Source organism: Globicephala melas, chromosome 19 (assembly GCF_963455315.2).
Source record: "Globicephala melas chromosome 19, mGloMel1.2, whole genome shotgun sequence".
Taxonomy (NCBI): domain Eukaryota; kingdom Metazoa; phylum Chordata; class Mammalia; order Artiodactyla; family Delphinidae; genus Globicephala; species Globicephala melas.
In genome coordinates, this window is record NC_083332.1 from 29945809 (window position 1) to 29960367 (window position 14559).

Below are 14559 nucleotides of genomic sequence, written 5' to 3' on the forward strand. Positions count from 1 at the left end.
GGTGGCTAGGGTGGGTCTGGGTGAGGTACAGGTGGAGGGAGGTACCTTAAGATTGCCTTTTGTTGTAAAAGCTCTTCCACAAATAGTGCAAGCAAAGGGTTTCTCTCCAGTGTGAGTTCTCTCGTGAATCTGCAGGGCGCTCGACGAGGAGAAGGTCTTGCCACATGTGTTGCAGTAGTGCTGTTTGGGGGTCCTCCTGGGCAGAGCTGGGAGCAGAACTGGGGACGTGGCGGACGATGACAGAGGCCCAGAAGGGACGTGACTGGTGGGGGTGTCCTTACTGTCCTGAGTCGTCACATGCACGAAGCCGTTGACCTCTGTCTTGATGAGAGACGCCAACGAGTTGGCGGGAATCACCGCCGAGTTCTGATTGGGGCCAAGGTTGGAACTGGGCTCAAAGAGCTGTGATGGTAGATCTCGCATCTGATGTGTCAACATGTGTTGCTTCAAATTACCCTTGGTGGAAAAGCCACGATTGCAGACTGTGCAAATAAATGGTCTCTCTTTGGTATGACTTCTGTAGTGAATGTCCAAGGCACTCTGACAAGCAAAGGTTTTGCCACAAATGTCGCAAGCAGTGTTTTTAAATTTACCCCGGTCTCTGAAAGGGAAGAGGATCCCCAGAGAATCTTCTTTGATGATTTTCTCTGTGTGACTAGATGTCAAATCCAAAGCCCCACCGTTCACTGGGGTGGGAGACAAGCCATTGGCAAAGTCGCTTGCCCCTGCTCTCTGTGGCTTCTCCTCGGCGCTGGGTGACTTGTGGAACTCCTGGGTGCTGTTGGATGGGGACAGAGCCTGCATGGAGGAGGTAGACTCTGAGATGGCCGGGCTGCCAGCACTCTGGCTCTCCATGTCACCACCCACCGAGGACGAATCGTTGGTCAGGACGTCCCCCTCGACCGACCCGTTCTCCACTGACTTCAGGCTGGCCTGCAGCTGCTCTGCCAGGCCCGCATTGATCATCTTCATCTGATTTTCCAAAGCAGCGATGCTCGACATCTCTAGAGGCAAAGGCGAGGAAGACAGGCTGTCTTGGGACGCATCCGCGGACTTGGGCGTGTCCGGGATGCTGCCCTCAGGACAGTCTTCCATGTTTTCGTCGGAGAAGTTGTCTAGGTCATCAAAATTTTTCTCATCAAAGGAGCCCGTGTCAGACTCCATGGACTCGGGGTAGCTGTCAGGGACCGGGGTGTTGGGAATCTGGCCCCCCATGTGCATTCGGATGTGCTGCTGTAGGACAACGGCGTTCGTGAACTTCTTCTGGCAGATGGGGCAGGAATGCTGGACTCTGAGCGGGGGCATAGCACGATGGACGCTGTAATGGGTTTTCAGGTTCCCTTTCGTGGTGAAGGCCCGGCCACAGATCTTACACTTAAAGGGCCTCTCCCCGGTGTGGGTGCGGTAGTGCATCTTCAAGGCGCTCTGACAACTGAGGACCCGGTGGCAGATGACACACTCATTGGGGTCAGTGGCCTTCTTGTCAATGTTTTCGACCAGCTGCTGAAGCTTGGATGTCTCTGAGGCCTGGGCTGAGTCCAAGAGTCCCCCAAAAGGAAACTTCGACTTGAACTGCTCGGACATGAGCGGCAACAGAGGGTTGGTGAAAGTCGAGGCACTGCCTGGGCCAACGTCGGACGCTAGGGAGCTCAGCACGCTAGTGCTCACGGTTGGGGCTGAGCTGGGGACCACGCCACTCTCTTCGCTTTTGCCACTGGAGGGGGGCCCAGTGGAACCTTCCGCTTCCTCTGGGAGCCCACCCGGGTTTCTCGAGGCCGGCTCGGGAGCCCCGGAGTCACTTTTGACGGAGCCCGGGGGGCTGGCGGCAGAATGGCTGATGGGGATGGGGGCTGGCTCTTCGGTCTTGATGAAGGGGGTGAGGCTTGGGAGGGTCGGGGGCAACGGCAGGCCGACTGAAGTGGTCAGAGTGGGCAGGACCGGTTTGGTGTCTAGCCAGCTGGTGACTGGCTTTTCTGGAGGAATGGACATGCCGTAGGGGATGCCGGTACTGGTCGGGATGTTGTCCAAATGCTCAGGCACGGGATAGGGGTTCATCTGGATGTGAGGGTATTTCTCTTTGTGGCGCTGGAAGTGGACTTTGAGGTTCCCCTTGGTGGAGAACCTGTTCCCGCAGATGTTGCACTTGAACGGCCTCTCTCCGGTGTGGGAACGGAGGTGGATCTGCAAGGCACTGTCGCTTCCGAAGACCTTCGCACAGAACCTGCACTTGTGTTTGAAGAAGGCCTCGTCCGAAGCGCTTTTTGCTTCGAAGGCAGTGACATTTGGTGGCTTGCTTTTTCTTTGCTGGGCCAAGGCAGACAAGGAGTTTAAATCCTCTGCCGTCGTTCCGATGTTGGGCAAAGGGCTGGGGAAAACCGAGTTAGCAGGGGCCGGCTGAGGTAGAAGTGGATTAGATGCAGGACTCAATAGACTGCTTATTGCAAAAGCTGGTGAGGAAGATGCCGAGACTGCGGGGTTGCCGGCATGGGCATGGGAGGCACCCGCGCTCGAAGCCACTTTTTCCGAGGAGGGGGTGGGAACTGCCGCCGCCAATATGTGAACGCTGGGGGAAGAGCCGCTGTGGGGTGGACCGATGGTGTTGCCAGAACTGCTCTGAGGTAGCTGGATGGGGGGGAGCTGTTTCACACCGCTGATGCTGGCAGATTGGCTAGCAAGGCTCTGTGCTAACCCAGCTGCTGCCGCCAGCTGCTGAGATAAATGGGAGCTGAGTGTGGACAAGGGGTTGGCAGATGTTCGTACAGTACCTGGAGAAGGACTAGAAGATGTTGGCAAGTCTGTGTTCTGAGAAGCCAACAGCAATATTTGGTGACGAATCTGTTCGATCAGTTGCAGCTGGTGGATCTGCTGCTGCTGCAGAGCTAAGAGCTGGTCCATCAGGGCCGGGACGGCCAGCTTGCCTCCGGAGCCCCCACTGCACCTCGCTTCCTGGGAGAACTGGGCCACCGCCACCTTGGTGCTCTGGAGGTTCTCGATGATGACGTTGCTGTTGATCACAGAGAAGTTGCCCAGTGTTGTCAGGTCCCCGAGTTGAGGTAGAGAGGTTGTGATCGCTGAGGTACCTGGGCAGGAGCTGCCGCTGCTGCAGCTTGGGGGGGCACTGCTGTCGCCACCGCTGCTCAGGGGGCCGCTGGCGCCTTTGCTGGCCGCTGGGGCCTCCACCTCCATGGACTCTTCCCTGTCCGGTCCGTGGGGTTCCGCCAGGTCACTGCAGTCTCCTTGCTCTGTCTTGTTAGCCGTGTCGTTCATCTGTTCCTCGGGATGATCCGGAGTGGGGCTGGGGGAGAAGGTTTCAGGCGGGGACGCTGGACTTTCATTTACAATTAAAACTAGTTGGTTTTTAGTACAGTTCTTCTTGTGGAGCAGAAGATCTGACAATTCAAAGAACTCGGCGCAGCACCGGCCGCAGACGTGGGCATCCTTGCTCTTAGTGGTGCGGTTGGGTTGACCCTTCTCTGTGTCTCCTGCAAATGTCAAAAGGAGCAGGGTTAGCGAGTGAGCCAGGACACCCAGACATCCATGACTTCAAAAAAAGAGAAAGGGGTTGATCAACTCTTTTCTCCCTGCGAAACTCAAAACGGTGGCCCCTGAAAAACAATCAAATATTCCCTAAGAACAATCATGATTAAAATTTTAGGCTGTTGGAGGACTTCCTATCAAGCTGGTATCTCCGAGAGCCAGGACCTTCAGGTCATCCATCAAGATATAAAATACTGCGAACTGCAGGCATTGGTGCATAATGAAATTCCATAGCAAAATATCGATTTCCAATATTTTATACACGTTATTGTCCACTCATCCAGAGACGGTCCAGCCACCATCCTGAGGACTTATTAGGCTCTTGAGTTTCTGTCAACCTTATTCATTTTCAACTGATTCAAAGATACCTGTGACAGTTTGTTCTGTCACTAAACTAATTTGTAGTCATTCAGGTTCCAATCAGTGGTTGACAAGGGGGAAAAAAAATGCATATCACCAAGCTGAAGACGGACAACTTGAAAATCACCTCCAGCCCCTACCTAGAACCTGAGCTACGTCTGATCCGTGACAAGCACACTTTAGCCACATCAGTAAGAAATCCTCCAGACCGCTCAAGACTCAGTGGAACACAAGAGAAAGCAACGTGCGCCCCCCCCCCCGCCAACACACACACACACACACACACACACACACACACACACACACACACACACGAGAGAGAAACACAATGATCATAATCCGTTACAAGGCCTGCCTGGCACCTATATATCACCCTGTGGCATGTTTATTTTTAAAATGAAAGAACTCAACTGTGGCTACCATCCCGCTAATCAGGGAATATATGCCACTATGTTCCAAATGGCAACAGTATGCCTCTAAATATTTCAACAAAAGTGCTCTACGTATAAAGACTGGCACAGGATTTACATTTCTGATTAAACATCAACTTAAAGAAAGATGTGCAGCTAAGGGGAAGTGAAGAATAATTCTTGGTTTCCAGTTTGGAAATGCTTTGCAATTCTCCTTGTCTGAACGCCTTTAAAAACAGTTTGCTCTTAACTGTTATCAATTGTTTAACAGATTGTCCTGAACCTTTCATTATAAAATCCCTTTATTTCATGTTTGTTTCCACTGGTTGCTCAGATTTCTTCTCACTAAGATCCATTTTAAACATAAAAATCTCCAACTCCAAGCTAACATCCTATTCAAAGACAGGATGGCGTCCCATTGTTTGCCCAGCATGGGGAACACCAACTTCTGTTGTACAAATGGTGTGTGGTCATCTCCGAAGGCTGTGAAAAAAAAAAAAAAAAAAACTGTTTAATTCAAGGATTACCTCCCTGTGTGCTTTTCTGCAGAACTGAATCAGATAATAGTTAGTTTCCATGACTTCCAAATTGAATCTCCCAGAAAACTTGCAGGGGGGAAAAAAAAAAAAACTAATTGCAAATATGAATAAACGCAAAATCAAAATGCTGCTTTTTCAGTAAACTTAGAGTTGACTCAAAAGAGCCTGCCATTTGCCTCTTTGTAGTAAACATCAAAAAAAAAAAAAAAAAGGAAAAAGAAAAGAAAAGCTTGAGTAGTTTTGCATTCCAGAAAATATAATTAATACCCAAATACTAACTTCTGAAAATTCCTTAACTCTGTTTGCCTTGAGTGATACCACAGTTGATTAGAAGCCCTGGTAAAGTATGCCAAATGTATGCGCACTTTAGTCACTGGGAGGGTTATTTGAGTAGCTAAGTTATACTTAACAAGCTAGCTTTCCTAATACCCATCTTTTAATCTCCGCAAGGGTATAGTGCAAAATGCATTAACAATACAAAACAAATCTTGGTTGGAGCAGAAAATACCAATAATGATTCAGTTTTAATTTAATGTTTAATCATCCTAATTGGCACAGGATTCCTCTGCACATTCAAGGTGCTGTTTTAAGCCCTTTCTGTCTCTCTCCCTGCTTTAAAATAATGTAAACAAAATACGCTAAAGTTATGTTGCTTAACTTGGGATGAAAATAATGTGACAAAAATTCTGTTTAAAGTTTCTTATTTTGACAACCAATTTTAAATGATGCATCCATTTCAGATGCTTATTTTAAACTAGGAAATGCAATTCCTAATATATTCAACCGAAATGTTATTTCTTTCTCTTTGCACATTTCCATATGTAATGGTTATGTTTCCATCTACTTTTACAGCCAATTATGAAGGAACAAAAGCTATTCTGTTTGTTCACACATTTTCAACAAAATGCATTAAAACTATTATGTCAGCATGTTCTATTAAGCTCTGCATTCAGTGGAAAATACTTTTCAACCAGCTCACATTTATCAAAACATAAAGCCACTTTAAAACACAGTTTTGCTTGGTCAGCTGGGCTTAGACAAATAATGACAGATTCAGAACTAAATAACTAGCAAGGGAAATCAGAAAACTGACTTCGTCAATTGTACACATTACAATGCAGTTGTTTCAAATATTTAGCACATCTGTGCTCACGATTAAAGGGCATTTTTAATTCTTTATAACTTGCAAACATCTGATATTCTCATAATATAGAGAGAAAATAAAAAAGGTTACTTTACAGGATTTAGCTGATTATTACTTTCCTGTGCTCCAATTCTGCATTTGTGCTGTTTCAAGACTCACTTGAGAATTTTCAAGTTTTTTGACCTGAACATTTTTACATTTAGGGTTGTGCTAACTGGATGGAAAATATAGACATTTAAAAATAAGTGCCTGCCTTCTTCTAAGAGACTGTGTTTAAAAAAAGCTGCCTATATTTTACCTTAGATTTTCACATTTTAATAAGCTGACATTTGATCTCACTGTAGAGTCAACTAATTTAATTTCCTGATGTTTATGAACACCAAAAAAAAAAAATCCTGATATCTATTTTGATTTATTTCAAAAGCAGGTGTCGCTACACTATCATCGTTCTTAACTTTAAATCTATCTGCCTTCTGAACAGAATTCCAACGAAACAGCTTTATAAAATAAAAAAGATGAAACATGAGGACTAGCTTGAATCTTTAACTACCAAAGGAAATATTTTAAGTTGTGATAAGATACACACACACACACACACACACACACACACAACATGTTCTAATTCATTTTTCTGACCATTTGCTATCTTGCATCTCTCTCAATAATCTGTTACACAGGATTGCAACTGGTGACCCCCTTATAGTAAATACAGTTGCCTTGTTCCCTGTACTATGGTGAAAACAATATTCCAGTTCCTCTCCTATGGATTTTGCATACAATTTAATTTTGTAATCGTGGTCATATAGAAAAATTTAAGAAGTAGTGGTTTTCTAAGTATGTACACACAAAAAGATATTTGGAATTTTCTGGGTTTCTTTTCCCCCGCTCTGGGTCAGGAGAGGAGGTGATCTTATAGCTCCAGCCAATGTATATGAAAATCCCAGATGTTTTAGTTCTCATTGTACCGTTTAGGTTCTTGACGCCCATTTCAAATGTGTCAGTTTTCATCATCTGAACTAAACATTGCAGAATAGGAGACAGAAAATTGAAGTGTTCCAGTGTATCCGTCTGCTGAGAAAACAAAAATACAACTATGCCCCACACTGAAAGGTTTAGCCAGCCAGGAAAACAAAACAAAACAAAACAACACAACAGCCCTGCTGTACCATGTTGAGTTTTCCTTTTTGGAGCTCCCCGGAAAGACCCTTCACTTGACTTCCCATTACCTTCAGCTCACATTAACATTTTTAATAGAGCCTCACAAGATTGTGATTTTGGAACCTATCATTTTAACTGGCTGTTCCTTTTTGTAGACCAATTTCGAAAGGCTATCACAAACATTTTTGATTGATTGGTCTTTTCTCGTTTTCTTTTTCTTTCACAGACCTGGGAAAAACCTGCATTCGAATAACCAGCTTAAGATTCCAAAGCAATTTTCAACACCGCCACATATGCTCTGCATATTTTCTGTAATGTCTTAAGTTTCCTCTATGGGATATGCAACCACATGACACATTTTACTGGCCCCCTTCAAGTCCCCTCACTGTTCTGACTGGGATTAGCGTATTCTTGAGGGGAAGAATACAAGGGAAAATCTCTGAAAAAATAACAACACGGACAAGACAGTCCTTTGAAAATCGTGATACCAGCCCACCTAATGTACACAATAAATGAAAGGGGAAAATGTCTTCCCCTTGGATGAATCAAACTGAACACTAGATGGGGTTCCAGTTGCAAGGGTTTGTTCAAAAACTTCTTTGTGGCTTTCCTCTTCCAGTGACGCGTAAAAGAGACTGCTTAAGGCGAGATCTAAACTTTGACTACATAAACATTGGCAAAGGCACAAGAAACTAAATCCCTGTTGTTTGAGGGTAAAACTGAGCTATGGGAACTACCTGTCAATCTTCCCCTTTGGGGGTCTGGCATCTGAGGGTGACAGGGGAATAAGGTTAGGAAAAGAAGCCAAGCTGATAAGGTGAAACTAAAATAAACTTCGAACTTCCTGCTAAGTGACTAGCGAGACTCAATTTGGGGGTCACTGGGAAGATTCTGAAGGACATATTATGATCTGGACCTTGTCACCTCTGCATGGGAGGAGGCTAGCAAAGGTTAAAACAGCTCGACACATCTAGGTTTTCTAAAGCCTGGCACACCGACTTTTTTTCTTTTGGAGGGGGAGGGGTGCTGGTTCTTGGGATAATTTACCATCTCCTTCGTTCAACTGCTCAATGACTGCCGTTTTGGTAATCTAAGAATATTTGGGAAGACTGGGCTAGCTGTATCAGGCGGTACCTTAGAAAAACCGAATTAAGTCTACAGAAGGAATTAGTTCTGGTTACTCCACTGAGCTTGGCTTTTCCCAATTTCAAAAAAAACTGAACTGCTGGTCTAAGTCTCCCCCAGCTTTTCGGTAAGATCTCTGCATTAAAAATTTGGGTTTCTGCTTTCTAAAGGACTGTGGGTCAAGACACCTTGCTACCTGCGAAAGTAGAAAGAAATGAAATAAAGTCCCCAATGAATAACCTATAAATTGGCACTCGTGCCTATAAACCATAGGTGAACCTGGATGTAAAATAAATCACAAAACATTCAGTATCACAAATCCACTTTAACACATGCTTTCTCGTGTCCATCCACCCTTCGCTTGTTTGTGTGTTTGTCACATTTTTGGAAGTGTGTACAGCCTGCAGCAAACCCCCCCCAAACAGTTTGCATTTTCTCAACCAGAATCTTCCATTATGCCACAAACTTAAAATAGGCCTGATTAAACATGAGTACTTTCCAACTGCTTTATCGTGCAGGTGTCCGTTTTTCAAAAAAAGCAATTAATTACAGTTCTCTCTAACCTTTGGGCCCAGAAATCAATGTGTTGCCATTAAGATGCTCACAATGAGTAAATTACTTTGGTAAATAATAGAATTTCATTATTAATATAAATAAGAGGAATTTTTATGATACTTTATATGAGAGGCAGGGTGTTATCTCCAGTTCATGATGCTTTTCTCTTTCTTCCAATATGATCTTTTCCTTGAAAAAGCTGGGCACCGAAATCCTTTCTTAATAGATGAATGGAGTCTCAGTGGGCCATCCATGTAGTTCCAGGAATCTTAAAAACACTACCCAAAGAAGAAAAACCCAACACACACACACACACACACACACACACACACACACACCCTGAAATCCAAATCGCTAGTAAAGAACCCACATATAAAATCATTAGATTCTAATGTGCCCGTTCCTCAGAATTATTTATCTCAGTAAATAATTTTCCCAATGGCAGTCATCTTTCTACAAGTAATTCGAGACTTGTTGAATATCATTTAAGAGACAAGTAAGGTGCTAAAATCTTGGTTTCATAGGAAACAGAAAAAATCCCCCAGTTTATTTTAGGGTTTTATAGGTGCACCAAAAGTAGAATTAAAATATGAACATCATAAGACTGACCAAATAATCTTGTTTTCTTGAACTTGTTCCGATGAAGTTATCCTCCGGGCTGCTGAGCCTGGCTGGGATTTTCTTTGTATGCGCGCACACACTTAAACACACACAGGCGTGACATGCAGCACAGCAAGCCTGGCTGCTCCCAGCCTTGGGAGTCGCTCCTTCAGGGCTCTGGTAACTGGGGTCTACAAACTTTTCTAGGTCCCACTCTGGGCTGAGCTCACGAAATTGCAGATGCCAGCATCTGCTAAGGGTACCGCCGACTAGATTTCATTTGGTGTGTTCAACATTTCATTTGCCATATTGTAAGCCCATCTCAAGACAGAAAAAAAAGTAACCACATTGTTTAAGGAAAGGTTTATCTTCTAAAAATTTAACAATTTTGTGTATATTAAGACAAACAAACAAACAAACCCGCAAACCAAAAAACAGAACCCGACAGACAACTCTTTGAAGTGTATTTTCTGGGTGGATAGAAGAATGGGTTGCTGAATATACTGCATGAAAGGTGGTGACTTTTTAAAGGTAACTTGGAGACAAGTCATGATCTCTCAGTTCTCTGTATCTCACAACTATTCCCAAATAAAAAGAACTGGAGTGTGTAAGGCCCTCCTGTAAATCAGACATGGAGGAGGATTAGTTGTGTACTAATATTATTACAACATACTAAATCCTGTAACCCTATTACAAAATCTACCCTCTAGGCAGCTTCTCCTAAACTTATTGTTCAACCATGTAAAAACAGTCATAATCTAAAACCATTACAACTGGAGAAAAGGAGGGGGGTAGGGAGAGGTGAGAAAGGGGGCTGGGAGGGGAGTGTTTCCTACGGTGCCCCTAACAGTTTACTGCCTCTTAGGACAATGAACCAGCTTTGGGGGATAAAAAAGAAAGAAAAAAGAAAGGAAGGAAGGAAGGAAAAAAGGAAAAGAAAGAGAAAAAAGAAAGAAAGGAAACTTGATTCAGTGACTTAACTAACTTACCTCAAAGCTCAAATAAACTACAAAAAAAGAAAGTCCTAATAAATAATAATGGTCAGAGGTAGTGAACTCCATTTATGCTATCACTTTATGAGAAGCCTTAACTATTAAAAACTCTGGATTCAGAAAGCGACAGGAAAAAGGCAAAGATCTAGCAAGCATCAATTCTCTGGGAAGCCCGAGCCTTTATTTTTTCTTTTTTGAAAATATAGAAAATCAGTACACATTTATTAAAAAAAAAAAAAAAAGACTTAAAAAACTCTTGCCTCTCCTCCCATGAGGTTTGGTCCTCTACAAACTGTTAACTTTAACAGTATTACTGTGAGGACGGTCTCACCAGAAACTTTAGGAAAGATGGGTGTGGGAGTGAGATGCAGAAGAGACCAGCTGAGAAAACCCAGAAAAATACCGAGGCAGCGGCCTTGGGTAATTTCACCTCACTGTACCTTGACTACCCGGTCTCGCCTGGGGTGGAAAGCGGGGATCAGGGGTTCTTCTCAGCGGACTGAGAAATCGCAGAGGCTCTGGGTAAGGCTTGAAGCTCCAGAAAGTACTGGGGTGGAGGGAGCAAATATTGTAAACAAGTTCCTTAATCGGTCTCTGTTCTCCCCAATTTCTTAAGGGACCCCCCACGCCAGGAGTCCCCTTTCAGGACAGTCGGGGTTTAGAGGGTGGGAGTCCCTTCGCTTCTCTGCCTGGGTTCTGCGCGGGTCCCTGCGCCCCAGCTCAGCTGAGAAGCAGGCCTCTCAGGAAGGACCCCGGGACCCTGGGGCCCGGGCGGCCGCAGAGTTTAGGGGACAGAGGTGCCGACCAAAGGGCACGCTTCGGAGCCCTATCGGGGTCCAGTTCCCTCCTCCACACCCCAAAATGACACCCGGGACTGGAGCATCCCGAGTCGCGGAGACCGCTTGGGGGTTGCCCCTCGTCCTTCCGCAGCCGAGGGGCGAGCATTCTGCCCGGGGAACCGAGCCCGAGCGCCGCTCCATCGCCTCTGGCCCTGGGCCTGGGAGCTCGGAGGCCCCTAAAGTGAAACACCTTTAGGAATAAGGAAGGATTCGAGGTGTCCTCCCTCTGTACCCCCGACTCCCTGCCTGGATCTCTCCCACTCTCGGCCTTAGCTCCCTAACACAAACTTTGTTCTGGACTTGTTCGTTCCTTTCGGGACCCCTCAGCTGTCGTCTCCATCGTAAGAAGCCAGTGCCTCTGTTTTAGGGGGATTCTCTCGTGGCTAGATAGCACCCCAGGTCTGAAAAAACGACCCTTACGACTCCTGGAAGTACAAGGTACCACGATCCTCAGCGGGAGCCAACCGAGTTTAAAGATTTCTTGGGGGCGCGGGGGATGCATGTGTTGGGAGAAGAGATGCTGGGATAAACTTGGGTAGCCGGACACCGACACTTTCCCCCGCCTGCCGGCACTCAGTCTGGGGAGCACCCAGCTGCAAAGAGCACTCTCCACTCCGGCCTCCACCCCGGTGTGTCAGGCACGGGCGCCCCAACACAGGTCCCCATCTTCTTGCAGCTCCGAACTCCCAAAGGCACCCCATTCCGCGGTGCGGGCCCGGGAGGAGTGGGAGCGTTGGGGGGAGGGGGAGCGCGGCGCAGGGAGCTCCCCCCACGTTCCGAGTTGAGCCCAGAGCACAAAGTAAACTTCCTTCCCTCAGGCAGCAGGGCCAGGGCGGCGGAGGCCAGACCGGGGCCCCGGGCGCGGGCCGGGAAGCGCGTGGAGCCCAGCGCAGGCAGGGGCCGACGGCCTCTGCCCGCACCCGCGCCCCGCCGGGCACCCGGGCCCCTGCCGCAGCTTGGCGGGTTCCGGGCTCCGCTCCCCGGAAAAGCCGGGACGGAGAAGCAAGGCCGGCGTGCCCTCTCTCCTCCCCACAGGAGGACCCAACAACTCCGGAAAGATCCTGCCGGGAGAAGTGTTTGCTTTCCCCGTTGCAAGGGGGGAAGCCCAGCAAAGGCAAATTGAAAATTAAAAAGAAAAAAAAAAAAATCGCCGAGTCGAAAAGGCGATTCGGAACACGGCGGCGGTGCCGCGGCCGGGCGGTGGGCGCAGGGGTCAGCCGCGTGTGCGTGGGTGCGAGTGCGCGTGAGTGTGAGTGCGTGTGTGCGCGTGTGTGTGTCCGCGGCGCGGTCCAGAGCACTCACCATCTCGCCGGGGGAGCGAGGCCACTTCGGGGTCGGATTGGAAATGTTGAGGCTTCGCTTGCTTCCTCCGCGACATGCTGGCTCAAACATCAGCTGGGGCAGAATAAAAAATTACTAAAAAAAAATCTTCTCAAAATTACGGAAATCGAGCGGCGGCGGCGGCGGCGGTTCCCCCCGCCCGCCGGCCCGCCCGCCCCCTCCCCGGCTCCCCGGCCCCGGGCGCAGCGCGCATGTGTCCTGCTATAATTATGATTATCAATAATGCATTGCGATTAATCATAGAGGGGCTCTTTGAAAGGCGATTGGCACCGGGCCAGCGCTATTCAAACCCGCTCGCCTTAATCAATTAGTTCGTGATTTGCTGCAGACCCCTGTCTCTCCGCGCGCTGGCCCAATAAGCCGGCCGCGGGGCTGGCTCTGCGCGCCGCGCCGCCCGACACTGGGTTAACCCTCTTCGCGACCGCCAGGGACTCCGCGGCCGGGCCGCCGGGGGCCTGCCTCCTCGCCTCTGCGCACCAGGCGCCCCGGCCTGAGCCCCCCCTCCCTCCCTCGGCCCCCCCGTCCCGGGCTGGGCCGACCCAAATTAGCATGCCCTCCCCGGAATTAAGCCTCCCCGGGTGGGGGGTGGGGCCGGGCGGCGGGGCCTGGGGACCCGGGCTGCAGGCGCGCGGCGAACTTCCCAACTCCGGCGCTAGGCGCGCCGGCCCGCGGGGGGAGGGAGTCCCGTGGCGGGATTTGGGGGTAGGAAGTCCCGTTTCTTGAGTGTTTCTTCGTTTCTTTAAGAGCTACCAGAAAGCAGCCCACCCCCACACCCATTAAAAAAAAAAAAAAGCGAGTGGGGAAGAGCCAGCCCCACGCCGGTCCGCCTCCCGCCCGCGGCCAGGCCTCCCTCCCGCTCGCCGCCTGGCTCGGCGCTCCTTCGCCCCGAGTTCTCCATCCCCTGGATCCCGGGCTCGCGGGGCGCGGAGAAGAGGACCAAGGAAAGGTTTGGGAACATGACGGGTTTGGGGCTTTGGGGGGAGGGGCAGCTCTCCCGCCACCCCGATCCTCCTCAAAGGGCCCCGATCCTCCAGCCTCTCGCTTGCTCCCTCGCTCCCTTTCTCTACCTCGGACATTCCCAGGGCAATTAGGGCTGAAGTTTTCGGGAGAAGCGGCCCCGAGCCCGTGGGATAAGGGGGCGGCCCGGCTCCGCCCAGGACCCCTCCCGGACCTCCCCCTCGGCAGCCCGGGTTGGCTGCAGGGTGCGTCAGTCCGCGGGGAGGCGGCGGCGGCCGTGGCGCCGCAGATCCCGGGGCGGGCGGCGAGCGGGGACCGGCCTGGGATCCGAGTTCAGCTGCAGCCGGGGGGAGGGGAGGGGCCGCCGCTTACCCAGCACGCTGCAACCCTCCCCTGGCCTCGGGAGGCGCGGGCCTGCCCCGCCGGGCTCCGGGCAAGGCCAGTCCCCGGGACCCCTGGGCTCCGCGACCTGGGGGAGGGGGCCGTACCCCAGGCTCCTGGCGAGGTGACCGAGCTGAGCCGGGAGTGAGAGGGGGGGTCCTTGTCCGCAGCTGCCTGGCCCGGCAGAAGCTCGCCTCCACCTCTCAGGCACTTGCCGACAGCGGCGCCCAAACTTTTCGCACCAGCTCCATCTCCCCAGGCTGCGATGCAGCCTCCCCACCCGAGCCCCAGAGCCCGGAATGGGGATCCCGGGGCCCGCACTCCCTCCGCTGGGCTCGGGCGCCCGCGAACCTGAGGTTCAGTCCTCGTCTCAGCCTAGCTCTTCCCCCTCGCGCCTCAGGGTCTCCTCGCTCCAAGGTTCCCGAAGTCCTGCGCCCGAGGGACAAACTAAACTTCGGTTGAGTAATGGGGAGGAGGGGGGTGCAGATACACAATCCCTGCCCTATCTCGCGATCGGGAAAGGAGAGGGCTCATAAGGACGCCCCAATTCGGGAGCGCCCTGGAGTCTGGAGAGGAACACAGTCGGTTCGCGCGAAGTGGGCACCAATCTTCGGGTAGAGT

At 49.7% G+C, this 14559-nt stretch overlaps 1 protein-coding gene across 1 annotated transcript in view; it reads right to left on the reverse strand.

The window, feature by feature from the left end:
• SALL1 (spalt like transcription factor 1) overlaps window positions 1–14336 on the reverse strand; it is a 16060-nt gene extending 1724 nt beyond the window's left edge. The window contains exons 1-3 of the mRNA XM_060288295.1: window positions 14290–14336; window positions 12562–12654; window positions 46–3482 (exon numbers count right to left, since the gene is read on the reverse strand). Of these exons, the coding sequence (XP_060144278.1) occupies window positions 46–3482; window positions 12562–12637 (3513 nt within the window). The 5' untranslated portion in view covers window positions 12638–12654; window positions 14290–14336. The remainder of the gene's footprint in view (window positions 1–45; window positions 3483–12561; window positions 12655–14289) is intronic.
• Window positions 14337–14559: the final 223 nt, after the last annotated feature.